The sequence below is a fragment of the Vigna unguiculata genome, chromosome 9, assembly GCF_037176805.1.
Source record: "Vigna unguiculata cultivar grain cowpea cultivar isolate G323 ecotype 2 chromosome 9, ASM3717680v1, whole genome shotgun sequence".
NCBI classification, from domain to species: Eukaryota; Viridiplantae; Streptophyta; class Magnoliopsida; order Fabales; family Fabaceae; genus Vigna; species Vigna unguiculata.
The window spans coordinates 33,124,149-33,136,527 of NC_140800.1; the positions used below are offsets into that span (position 1 = coordinate 33,124,149).

Genomic DNA, 12,379 nt, shown 5'->3' on the forward strand with positions numbered 1-12,379 from the left:
CAATCACAATGCCTCGCTATCCACAACCGACAAACTTTTGTCCTAAGCTAGATATCGAGAACAAATGCTAAATTAGTATATTACATGTTTAACAATATATCAAGCAATAATTACTTGAATGTGCTTTTGTTGTTTTAAACATTTAAATGGACAAATGACATCTTATATTTTTAAAATTAATTCAATTTAATCCAAGCGTAACATCAGCAAACACTGCAAAAGACTCCTGGATCGATGGTATCCCATTTCCAAAGGTCTGAGACATGAGCCTTCAAAGGTAGCAGGTATGGATCCCATAAACCAAACTGTATATAGCATGAATTAAACATGTAACACTCAGGTCTAAACTCTCAAGGGCACATTATAGAGCTCAGAGAAGGCTATTATAAATAAAAACAACTAATATGATCATTCATCATCATATAGTACCACAAATCTTAGATAGCAACAAAATTATAAGGTAAACACAACCATATGAAACAGTGATATGGTTTGAGTACCATAAAATAATAAGGATGGATTAGTTCCAAAATCATCCCCAAAAATCAACAACAACAAAGAACATAAACAGAAACTAAGTAGTGAGCTCCATGATAGCACCAACAATGTCCCCGTCGTGAGTCTTAAGGGCCTTGACAGCCTTGCTTCTAGAAACTCCTGCCTGAGTCATCACCAAATCAATGTCATGAGGTTCAACACCAGTCTCATCAACCTCCTCCTCTTCTTCAGGCTGCGCTGCTGCAGCTGCAGCATCTTGATCTTGTTTTGCCAGCACGGATCCCACATCTGGCATTCTGAACTGTTGAGCAGCCTGTGTCTGCAACTGAGAGCTCAAGTCCTCTATTTTTGCCTCCCCAAATATGACATAGGTCTCAGAATTTGGACTCTTGAAGACATCAGGTTTTGAGATGAAAAAAAGAACCTAATGCATAAAACAATCTGGTTAAAAGCCATCCACATCTCAGATACATCACAGAAAAGAAGATGACAATATATACAATGACTCACATTCTTTGTCCTCTTGATTGTGACCCTACTAACACCACTAACAGGTTTCAATCCCAGCTTCAGCATTGCTTTTCGGCTCTTCTTCTCACTTCTGCTCTGCTTCGAACCCTCAGTACCACCTGCTTCATAAAAATACATTAATCCAAGAGAATAGATCAACAGATATAGTGCTGCAGTTGAAGACATAAAAAGAGGCACATTGTATTTTTCTTCTGGCTATACCCTATGATTATATAGCCCTAACCTTTATAACACTGCAAAACAATGCACAACCGCAAAGCTCAATCCTTTTGAAACAAATAATACATGTGCCAATAGTATGTAGTTTTTTAACACTTCTGACTAAACTACACAATGAATGCGAGTTCGATAACTCCTAAGCTAACTACCTTGAGAGTTATTATTAGTTAACAATGATTTCTTACTGGTTATTTTTTACACTGACATGCATGCCTATGAACTATGTAACTCATTGTTTTTCTCCTTGAAAGAAAAATCTCAAATTGATATAAGATCCCAAAGCACAGAAATATACCAAACAGAGTGAAAAGTTGACACATTAAGTTCATTGCCAACAAAGAGAATCCCTAACATTAAATCGATAGTCTACAGCAAGACTAAAAAAATCTAATATTCTCAGATGTAAAATTGTAAATTTAGATACAAGTAATTCCATTAATACATGTTAACAGTTATACATATAAACATAGTGATTGAAAAAAAAAAAAAGAAGACCTTGGGCGTCATCCTTGTCATCGTCTTCGTCCTCATCCTCGTCTTCGGTTTCATCTTTTTCATCGTCCTTAATATCCTCTACAATGGGAGCATCATCCTCCTGAGAAAAAACAGATTGTGGAAGCAAATTAGAGAGAAAGTAAAGTGAAAAATTAAAAGTAAATGAAGTGAAGATGGGGAACCTGTGGCTGAGGTTTCTTCTTCAGGGTTGCGTCTTCGACGGAAGGTACTTGTGGCTCGGCTCCGTCGTCGGTGGTGGCGGCGGCGGCATCAACAACGGGTCCCGGAGACATGGCTTTTGTTTTAGTGAACAAAGACACTCACAAGACAAACTGGAACCGAAGGATAGAAATCGCAAGAAATGATAGATTCGATGATGAGACTCTTTTTGTGCTATTCATTCTTTCACCCTTCCCACCTCATGGGCTTTCGGGTTCTTCGGTCCATAATTTACTTGGGCCTTTATTGTCATTCCTTGACCCATATTCTGAATTTTTTTTTAAATATTAATGTAACCAAGTACATTTTTTCATATAACAATGACAAATACTAGAAATATAGTCTAGCATTTGATTGAAATTTTTAAAATTAAAAAAATTGTAATATCATGTCGCATTTAATACATCCCTTTTCCAAAATTATATTTTAATAAATTTAACCAATAAAAAAATATTTGATTGTGTTATTTATATTCCTCTAACATTCATTTAGCAACAAAAGGAAAGACAATTTGAAATAAATACTTATAGATGCCATACTTTATAAAAGTTCCTGTAATTACATTGTATCTTAAGTTTTAAAGACTTGTTTTATTATAAAAATGTAATTTTGAAAAATCAATTTGATATTATACTAAATACTATTTTATTATAAAATTGCAATATTAGGAACTATTTTGAATTTTGTATATCTTTAGGGACTAAATCAACTTTTACACTCTCAAAGAATTAGATTCACAACACATGTATATTTAAAGACTAGATTGTGTATTTACTCATAAACTGTTAAATAATTTTTTATATTTTATTTTTTCAATATTTAAGTTTTATTGTTAAACGAAAGGTTTTAAAAAACAATCTCACCGAACACAATAAAAAGTTCTCTTATGTTAAAACTTTTTCTAGCTATTAAAATTTCAGTATTTTATACTTTTAATTTTTACTTGTACTGGTTAGTTATTTTGTCTCCTAATTTTTTTTTTCAATCGAATTTTCTCACTCTACCATTTCAAAAGCTAATTCAGCTTGTCCAACTTTCAAGAGTTTTGTTCTAATTTTTTTCAAGTATATTTATCTTAAAGAATTACACTCTCTTTGTGAATTCTTTCAAAGATAAATAAAGTTTTGAATTTATGTATCTATTGTTAATTTTTTATTTTAAATATACATAAATAAATACTTTTAATTTATTTTATATATTTTTTCTTAAATTTAGAAACCCTATGAATGATGAATGAGATATTTTCTAGTTTGACAATAGCATTTTATATCTCTACCCATTTTATAGATGATAATTGTTGCCATGTATCCTCAATTTCATCTTTCAAGTACTATCTTATGTTGCTGTACTTAAAAAATGTTTAGCTACGTAACAGATAGTAAGTTACACATTTTATCATTTAATTGTTTCTACATCTTGTTATGCAATTTAAAATTTCTTATATTTTATAATCTAATTTTATTTTCTGCACATTTTAATATCTTATTTTTTATATGTACATTTTTCTCTATCAGGTAGTGTTCTTTTTTTTATTTATAGGAGTTCTAAACTGGAAAACAAAAAAAAAAATTGATCCAAAATTATCAATATTGTACTTTAAGCTAGAAATTTGAAGTAATTGGATTTTTTTTATTTATATGTATTTAAGTTACAAATCATATCTCCAAGATAATCAAAATATAACTTATTTTATTTTTTATTAAAATGTCTCTTAAACTAGTTTTTTTATTATAATATTTTTGTTACTACCTCTCAACATAATTAATAAAAATGAAATATTTGATTTTACTAATAAAATAATACAATTGCTATCCATATTATTTGTCTAAATTAGAGTACATAACGTGGTTTCAAATAGAAATATTTATGTAAATTAAAGAAGATCCAAAGAATATTATATTATCTCAAAACTTTATATTGACATAAGAAGTTTGTTATTGATAATAAATGTTTTTCTCAACATCTTTAATTGAAATAAAAAGTTCAAATAAAAAGAAGTTGTATACCTTAAATATATTGCAAAATGTTGTACGTATTAGTTTCGAAGATTTCTTTGTACAAACATTCTTAGTTGTTGTCACATTTTCATCTTCATTGAGGATTAAGATTTTCAATCATTTCTTTGTTCTAACTCTATAAATAGTAATATACAGTTGGTCACGTGTGAATATTGAACGTGAAAGATAAAGTCCAACTCTCGTAAAAGACTGTTCTTGACTTTTATTGATTGTCATTGCAAAATAAAGTGCTATTAGAAATTATTTTCTTTGAAATTTAAAAGGCAATACAAAATCATAAGACACTAAATTTATTCTCGGTATAAAAATATTTTTACCAATGTTTTCTCCTGTGATCATATTAGCAGAAATCACATGTTTGTCTAAGTCATTAACTTGCAACTTTGTGTCATTACAAAGACCTTTTGATTGATCAATTTTTCTTATAAACTAATTCGTACAGATGCTTTATACTTTAATCGATGATTTGATATACCTGAATATTTTACTTCAATCAAGAACTCTGAATTCTAATGTAAACAACTTAGTTTGAATTTCTTGGTCCTCATCTGATTAGTAAGATGTGTTTGAACTTAGTATGTAATTTCTTTACTATTTATGAAGGATAACATAAAGTCATTCAGTGTTGTTATATAGCAGTGGTGGATCTTGAGACAAAATTTAGGGGGTATCAAAACAAAATATTAAGTATATTTTTAGTTTCTGAACTTTGACGTCCAAATTGAAATTTGTCACAGTCTGAAGTTTTAATACAGTTTAATCACAAACTTTACAAATTAATGAATATAATCTTTTTAACTCAATTGTGTTAAATTTTTTGTATGTATCAAACGTTTTCCTAGCTGATATTAAAGTCAGAACATGTTAGACAGTGTAAACAATTTAAATGATAGCATGAAACACATTTAATACTTTAAAAAACTTAACACAATCAGGTTAAAAGGATTATATCAATTCATTTTTTAAATTTAGGGACAAAAATATATTAAAGATTTTGATGTGTTAAACGCATTTTCTAACATATATTAAAGTTGAAATGTGTTAGACAGTGTAAATAATTCAAATAATAGCAAGAAACACATTTGACACTTTAAGAAAAATTAACGTAATTATGTTAAAAGGATTATATTCATTCATTTTTTAAATTTTGTAATAAAAATATATTAAAATTTTGGACATAGACGAATTCTAATTTTATATTAAAACTTTGATACTAAAAATATATTGAAATCTAAGATAAATATATAAAAGTTTTGAAAATATCAAATATATAAAATACATTAAAATAAAAAAAAATTATTTATATATATATATAAATATAAAAAAAAAAAAATATATATATATATATATATATATATATATATATATTAATATTATATAGAATAAAAAAAATTTGGAGGGGTGGCCCCCTATCATTGTTCTTAGGTCCGCCATTGTTCTATAGATTCAATTATTGGACATAGAATTGCTCCATGATCAAAAAATCCAGAAGACGTCATATTCAGCTTAAATTCAGGATAAACAAATTTGACTAATGATGATAGTAAAGGCGATTCAGTGTTTTCAATTAGAAGATGTTTTGGTATTTCAAGATTGCCCTTACCATTTTCGTTTAAATATATATCTCCATCTCCAATTTTGAGGATCCAATTAAGAAATTCTTTGATGTTTGTTCCATTTGATTTATGGCAAAATTTAATATCATATTCTTTGTGGGTTTCAACACATTGCAATGTTTTCATAATTCAAAATAGTTTATTGTTGATTTGACAACATCAATAGTTGCAACGTTTACAACTATTGCTTCAAAGCATAGTAGGATTATAGAATATATCAGTATAGGAAATCATAGCAAAGTAAAAAGAAAATGAGAGTGTTTCATTTTTTTTGAACTGTTGGGGTTTTGGAGGACATGGGAGGTTTATAGAATAAATAGATGGAGGAGATGAAAGCAAAATAAAAGGAAAATGAGAGAGAAAGAAAAGTGATATTTTGAAATTGTACACATGGCAAGGAGAGAGGATGCCATGTGTATTGATATGTTATTTTATACTAAAAACTACTTAAAAGGGTAAAAAGAATGAATTTTGAAATGAGAAGTTGAGATGAGTGATTAAGATAATGACATGTGTTTATGTTTTGCTATCTGTGTTTTCTATATTGTATTTTTTATAGATTACATGATCTTGTTAATTAAATCAAAACTTCCTATAACACTTTGGCCCAATTTCTAAAAACTTTGTTGTATCTTTAAACTCCTCTATCGGTTCAAAATTGATACTTTACAAGTATAAATTTACCTTTCAAAACTATATTCATCTTATGGATCAAATAAAATTATAGGGTTGGTCTCTGAGGACGATAAATGAATTTAGACCCAATTCTCAAGCCTAAATTTATTTCTCAACCATTGAAATTAGGTTAGTCCAAAAACATTATTGTTGTGTTCACTCGGGAGATAGTAATTGAGAAAGATTGAGTGGATGGGTTTGAGTTGATTTAAGAGTGAATTTTGTCGTTCCTTTACGCATCTTCAACTGGGATTCTCACTCTGGTTGCAGTGGATGGAATGTCTTCTCCATGTTCAGCTCGCGACGAGGTGGTAAATGGGGCATACACCACTTTAGTGGATGGGTTCCTCACCATTTCACAACTCAACATCAAACAATAACACACATACACCAGTTAAGAACTCAACTTCTACACACACATTTAAAAAAAAAAAAACAGGATAGTCACCTGAAATGGCAGCACCGTGAAACGAATATCTCCACCAAAGCCATCCTACACCATGCAATGCACGTGAGAGAGACGAGAGGGTAAACTTATAATAGCGCAACTCAATCCTAGCAAATCATTGCATAATGACCGAGATTAGTAATTTGATGGATCCCTATAATCGTCGCCATGCCATCTGCACAAAAACTTAAATGAACATTAGACTAACTCTAATTTCCATCTTTGCAAATGCAGTTTCCTTAACGTGAACACAACATACATCTAAATTCGCGAAAGGCGATAATGTGATACAACTTATTTAGACCTAATATATGTTTGAATTGGTTTTAAGGTCTTCTCCTCTACTAAATCACAATTAGTAATAAAACAATGTTGTTTTTTGAAAAATTTGTTGATAAAATACCATTTTCTAAAGAGACACTTTACTTCATTACAATTGTTTACATATTCCAAGAATTTAGGAAAATTTTAGAAATGAAAAAAAAAACTGATGTGGTAAAATTATGGAACACTCGTTATAATTAAGTGGTAGAATGTGTAATCAAGTATTGTTATTAAAAAACGGTCCATTATTTTTTATTTTTACACGATAAAATTTAAAAGAGAGTTTAATAGCATTATAGCTATTTTCTAATATAGTTTCATATTTTTAATCATTTTTATTTTCTACTTTCAATTTATTTCTTCAGTTTTTTCACAACATAAAAAAAATCTTTGACGTTGAAATATGGTATAAAAATGTGAAAGTCAAAGACTGTTTTATCCTCGAAACTCATATTACGGTTCAACTAAAATAAATTCATTTTCCTTATCTTCCTTATCTTAAAATAAATTAATTAAAAATGCTATTAAAAAATATTATATTTTAGTAAAAACTGTACTTACTCATTGAGCTTAATAAAATTTCATTTGATATTTCTCTTGTTTTTTATGCTAAATAATTTTTCTCTTAATTTATATAATAAAAACATTACAGTATGCCCTTTCTTATTCAATGCAAATTTATTTAAGGTCTTAACTAATTATATAGATTTAAAGTGTCAAAATAAAGCAAAAAAAAGTATGAAAAATAAGTTCATTAAACCTCTAAGGTTTGTTCAAATTGTAAATTTAAATTTGAATTGTTTTGATTTAATTTTATTTTAAATATCTATTTATACATAGCAATTCAAAAATCTTAATTTCAAGATTTTCCGCTAGGAGAATTCACTTCATATTGTATATAAAAATTATAAATATATATTAAAATTGAAACTTTAATATTAACAATTACGAAAACAAATAGCTCATTTAAATATTTAATAATTTAAATGTAATATTACATAATTATATAATATTTAACTGTTAAAACTCCGAATCTTAATTTTACTTTATACATTTTCTAAATTTTTTATCCACACAACATTTTTTGGGCTAGAATCCAAGTGAGGCATTTTATCATGACATTTTAAATCCTTTAACTGGACAAGAATTTCACATTCAAACACGTATGACATTCCCCATGTTTCATTATATATTATATCATTTAAAGATAATTGACACTGTAATTAGGGCACATTTTATGAAACAAATCATTGTGCGTGTAATACAAGAATCATTATTTAAGTGATTTTTCAATAAATAGTATATTATAAGTGTATAAAATTAAATAAAAAATAATATTAAAAATACCCACAAAACAAAAATTTCATGTAAGAACATTGTACACATACACACAAACACATATGTAATATTAACTTCAATTCATAATTTCAACAATTACTTATAATTTAATAAGTGAATTTAGTATCTTGATCTCAACTTGTTTTTTCTGTCTCCCTTAGTTTTTCATTAGTTTTGCCAAACTTGTATCTATATTTTTTTAATGTAAATATCTTATTGATAAATAATACAGATTTAATGTTTTTAGTTTAGAAGACTTAAATGAGAGAATATCAATTGCATTGCAAATCATTAATAGTTACAGTATTTATTTCCATTATGTGTCAAATATGACACAATAAATTTGTGTTTCAATTAAGAAACCAAAAGAAATGTTTGAATTAAAATTTTCTTTTGATGCTAATTTTTCTCTCTCCAGAGTTTATTATGTCACAAGTTATATTTAAAAGTTTGGTTAATTAATACCATGGATTTATTTATTTTGGATATTTTATAAATGTTTCCTTGTTTCTTCCATCCATTCAATAGTTATTTCTTTATTTATTTTGGATATTTTATAAATGTTTCCTTGTTTCTTCCATCCATTCAATAGTTATTTCTTTCTTTCTAAAGTAGATTTCAAGACAAAATAAAGAGTTAATAATATGTTTTAAGTCAAAGTTATTCATCTTGAATCAACGGTATGTTCATAAATAAAACAGTAACTAATTTGATTGCAATATAACACAAAATTTGGTTTAACACCAACCTTAAACAGATAAATTGGCTGGAGTTCTAACTTATATCCAAAACTATGGACATTAATGGTTGGATTGGACGAAAGAAATAGATAGCAAACAAGTGGATGGAAAAGGAAAAAGAAAACAAGTTATTAAAAAAATATATTTTAAATAAAAATAATTTGATAAGAGAGAACCAAATAAAAATAGAGATGTTATTAACGGTTTTTTAAGGCTGGTTAATATTATTATTTTTTATTATTATTATCATTCTTTATATATATAACTCAAAATTACTTCTTAAAAAATGTTATATGGTGTTATTAGAAGTTTTTTTTTTCTTCTAAATATCTTTTGTCATTTATAAAAAGGAAGATACTCGGTTAAGTGTAATAAGTATGGTTATATTTTATTTTTATTCTAATAAAAATTATAAAAACTATAATTATATTATTTTTGTTTAAACTCTAATAATCAAGGTAATTAGTAATTTAACATCTATTCTTGACTTTAATAAATGTCACGTGTATTTATTTGAAATATATATGATAAAATATGTGTTCAATTACTTAAATTATTGATAAAATTCAAACAAAATTAATAGAATTAAAGTTTTTGTATTAAAATGATAATATTTTTATCATATAAAAAGAAACCAAATATATTGTTCTTATATTGTCCTTATAATGCAGGATAGACCTATAAAATCACCGATCAAATGTCATAAGTATTCTATTCTTACACTACGTCTTCAATTTTTTGTCTCAAATTCCAATTCTCCTCCAAATATGCTTTGACTTCTAAGTGTTCGATAAAGAAAATATTATCATCAAATGAATGATTTAGATTACAAAAGCTAACATTTTTAGTTGGATGTTCACCTATTTGAATATTTATTCTTGCATCTCCAAATATTTTTTTCTTGTTTCCTCTTCCTTCGCACGACGTTCTTGTTGACCTTCATGTTGTTATCTTTGTCATTTTTCTTACACATTACTAATTTAATCTTCACAAACTTATTTTCGAATTGGTCAATTTGGAACGTACTTTCAGATCCAGGAGTGTATATTAGATTATCCAATCTGACATGTAAATATCGGATTGGGTAATCTAGTATATACTCCTGATTCCATGCATATATTGGATTGACCAATCCGAAAGTGCATGCCTTTTTTTATTCAACTTTGTTATGCGTGGGTTGTTTTGCCGGGCCCAAAGCCTATACTCTGTCTATGTTAGGAAATATGGGCTTCATTGCTTCCAAGTGCTGAAAGGACAATAATTGGGACAATGGATGTGCAAATAGTATCCGAACAAATTCTCCGGCATGTCCAAGTGACGTAAAAAAAAGGATAAATAATGATTTCAAAAGAGTCTATCATTACACTTCTTTTAGGTCTTAATCAGAAGATAAAAGAATGTTACTCAACTATAGAATTCAAGAAGTTTAAGTGCAATAGAGCAAACTATATTGGAAGTCTTACATCGACTAGAGATAAGACAATTTTATAGTATACAAGTGAGGTGCAAATCTCACCTTACAAGCCGATTTTGTGAGGTTGAATTAGACTTTAAACCCACTTCTAACAAAGTATCAAACTTAAGACTTAGAAAACATACTCGCCTATAATGTTTGTTTGAAATGCCAAAGCATTTAATAAGAAAAAATCTCAAACCAAACTATTAAATTTATCGTATCTTGAGACCAATTTATATTCAAAACTTCAAAAATTAAATAAATGTAAGTTATACACACAATCATTGAATGCCCCAGAAAAATAGTAAATTGTAAATTGGATTTTAAAGTGTCACAATACTTTTCAAATTTTAATGTATATTTACTACTGCGAAGATGGAACGGGGATTATTCGTTACTTGTTATTATACACTTCTAAGACCATACATTAAACTAGAATATCGTCCTCGGTGCTATCTATGATATGAGTTGCCCGTATAATACAAAAAAAGAAAAAATCATGATAGTTTGTCATTATCATTTTTTATATTATCATTTAATAATAATGAATATTATTCTATTATTTTAAAATTTTGTTCATATTATTAAAAGGATTACAAAGGAAAAGTAAGAGAGTTAATCAAAAAAATTTATAGCAGAAAATAAAAATAGTTGTCAGCCGAGGGTTTCTTACTTTTAAACATTATTTTTAACAGCTATTATAAGTGTTATGATACAGAAAGAAATAAAATCTGCATAATTCCTTATTCATCAACGTACTGTACAAGGCATAACGAAGCTTATTATAAAATTGTGGTTACAAGGAAAACTGAAAAGAAACAACTAACAAACAATTGTAACAGAAAAAGATATTTTTCTAACTGTAATACCCCCTCTCAAGTTGGGTGGTATATATTTATCAGACCTAACTTGGAAATATTGTCGGTGAAAGGTGTTGGGTACAAAGATTTAGTAAAGACATCCGCAAGCTGATGCTTAGAGGAAATATGCGAAAGAAGAATGAGTCCTTCAGTGATTTTGGTACGAATTAGGTGGCAATCAACCTCAATATGCTTTGTTCGTTCATGGAAATAAGGATTCTTTGCTAATTGAATGGTGGATTGATTGTCACAAAAAGTGGAAATCAGCAAAGGAATGTTGAGAGAGAGATTATCTGCAATAAATTTGAGCCATTGAAGCTCGCGAGCAAGAGTAGCCAAAGCCCTGTATTCAGCTTCGGTGGAACTTCGGGAAACTGTGTTATGTTTTTTTGACTTCCAGGAAATAAGACAATTACCATAAAAGACGCAATAACCTGTTATGGATTTTCGTGTAATGTTACAGGTGGCCCAATCTAAATCAGAGAAGGCTTGTAGTCTGTGAGGATTTTGAACTGGATAGAAAAGACCCTGTCCAGGGGCATTCTTTAGGTACCGTAAAATGCGAAAGGCAGCATTTAAATGAGAGGTTCGTGGAGCTGTCATGAACTGGCTAATCTGTTGTACAACACAACTTATGTCTGGACGTGTGTGAGTAAGATACAACAACTTTCCAATTAATCTACGGTAATTAGTGGAGTCAGGAAGAAGATCGCCATCTGTTTCATTGAGTTTGACAGAAGAATTGGTAGGAGTGGGTGCAGGTTTACAACCAGTTAAACCAAACTCAGATAGAATAACAATGCAGTATTTTCGTTGATTGAGAACTAATCCACGTTTAGAACGGGCAACCTCAAATCCCAAGAAATACTTTAAGTCACCAAGATCCTTGATATGGAATTGTGTGTGAAGATAAGATTTGATAGTTGAGATAATGGTCAGATT

At 28.4% G+C, this 12,379-nt stretch overlaps 1 protein-coding gene across 1 annotated transcript; it reads right to left on the bottom strand.

Moving 5' to 3' along the window:
- Positions 1-383: 383 nt before the first annotated feature.
- Positions 384-2,126, bottom strand: LOC114164269 (nascent polypeptide-associated complex subunit alpha-like protein 2). Its single transcript, XM_028048872.2, has 4 exons — positions 1,926-2,126; positions 1,744-1,843; positions 1,009-1,127; positions 384-922 (listed from the first exon to the last, which is right to left on the bottom strand). The coding sequence occupies exons 1-4, from the start codon at positions 2,034-2,036 to the stop codon at positions 575-577; spliced, it is 678 nt and encodes a 225-aa protein (XP_027904673.1). The 5' UTR covers positions 2,037-2,126; the 3' UTR covers positions 384-574.
- Positions 2,127-12,379: the final 10,253 nt, after the last annotated feature.

Coding starts and splice junctions, on each gene's coding strand:
- LOC114164269 (XM_028048872.2), bottom strand. CDS start 2,036: ATGTCTCCGGGACCCGTTGTTGATGCCGCCGCCGCCACCACCGACGAC. Junction 1,128..1,743: donor TGACAAGGATGACGCCCAAG/GTCTTCTTTTTT, acceptor TTTATGAAGCAG/GTGGTACTGAGGGTTCGAAG. Junction 923..1,008: donor CAATCAAGAGGACAAAGAAT/GTGAGTCATTGT, acceptor TTTATGCATTAG/GTTCTTTTTTTCATCTCAAA.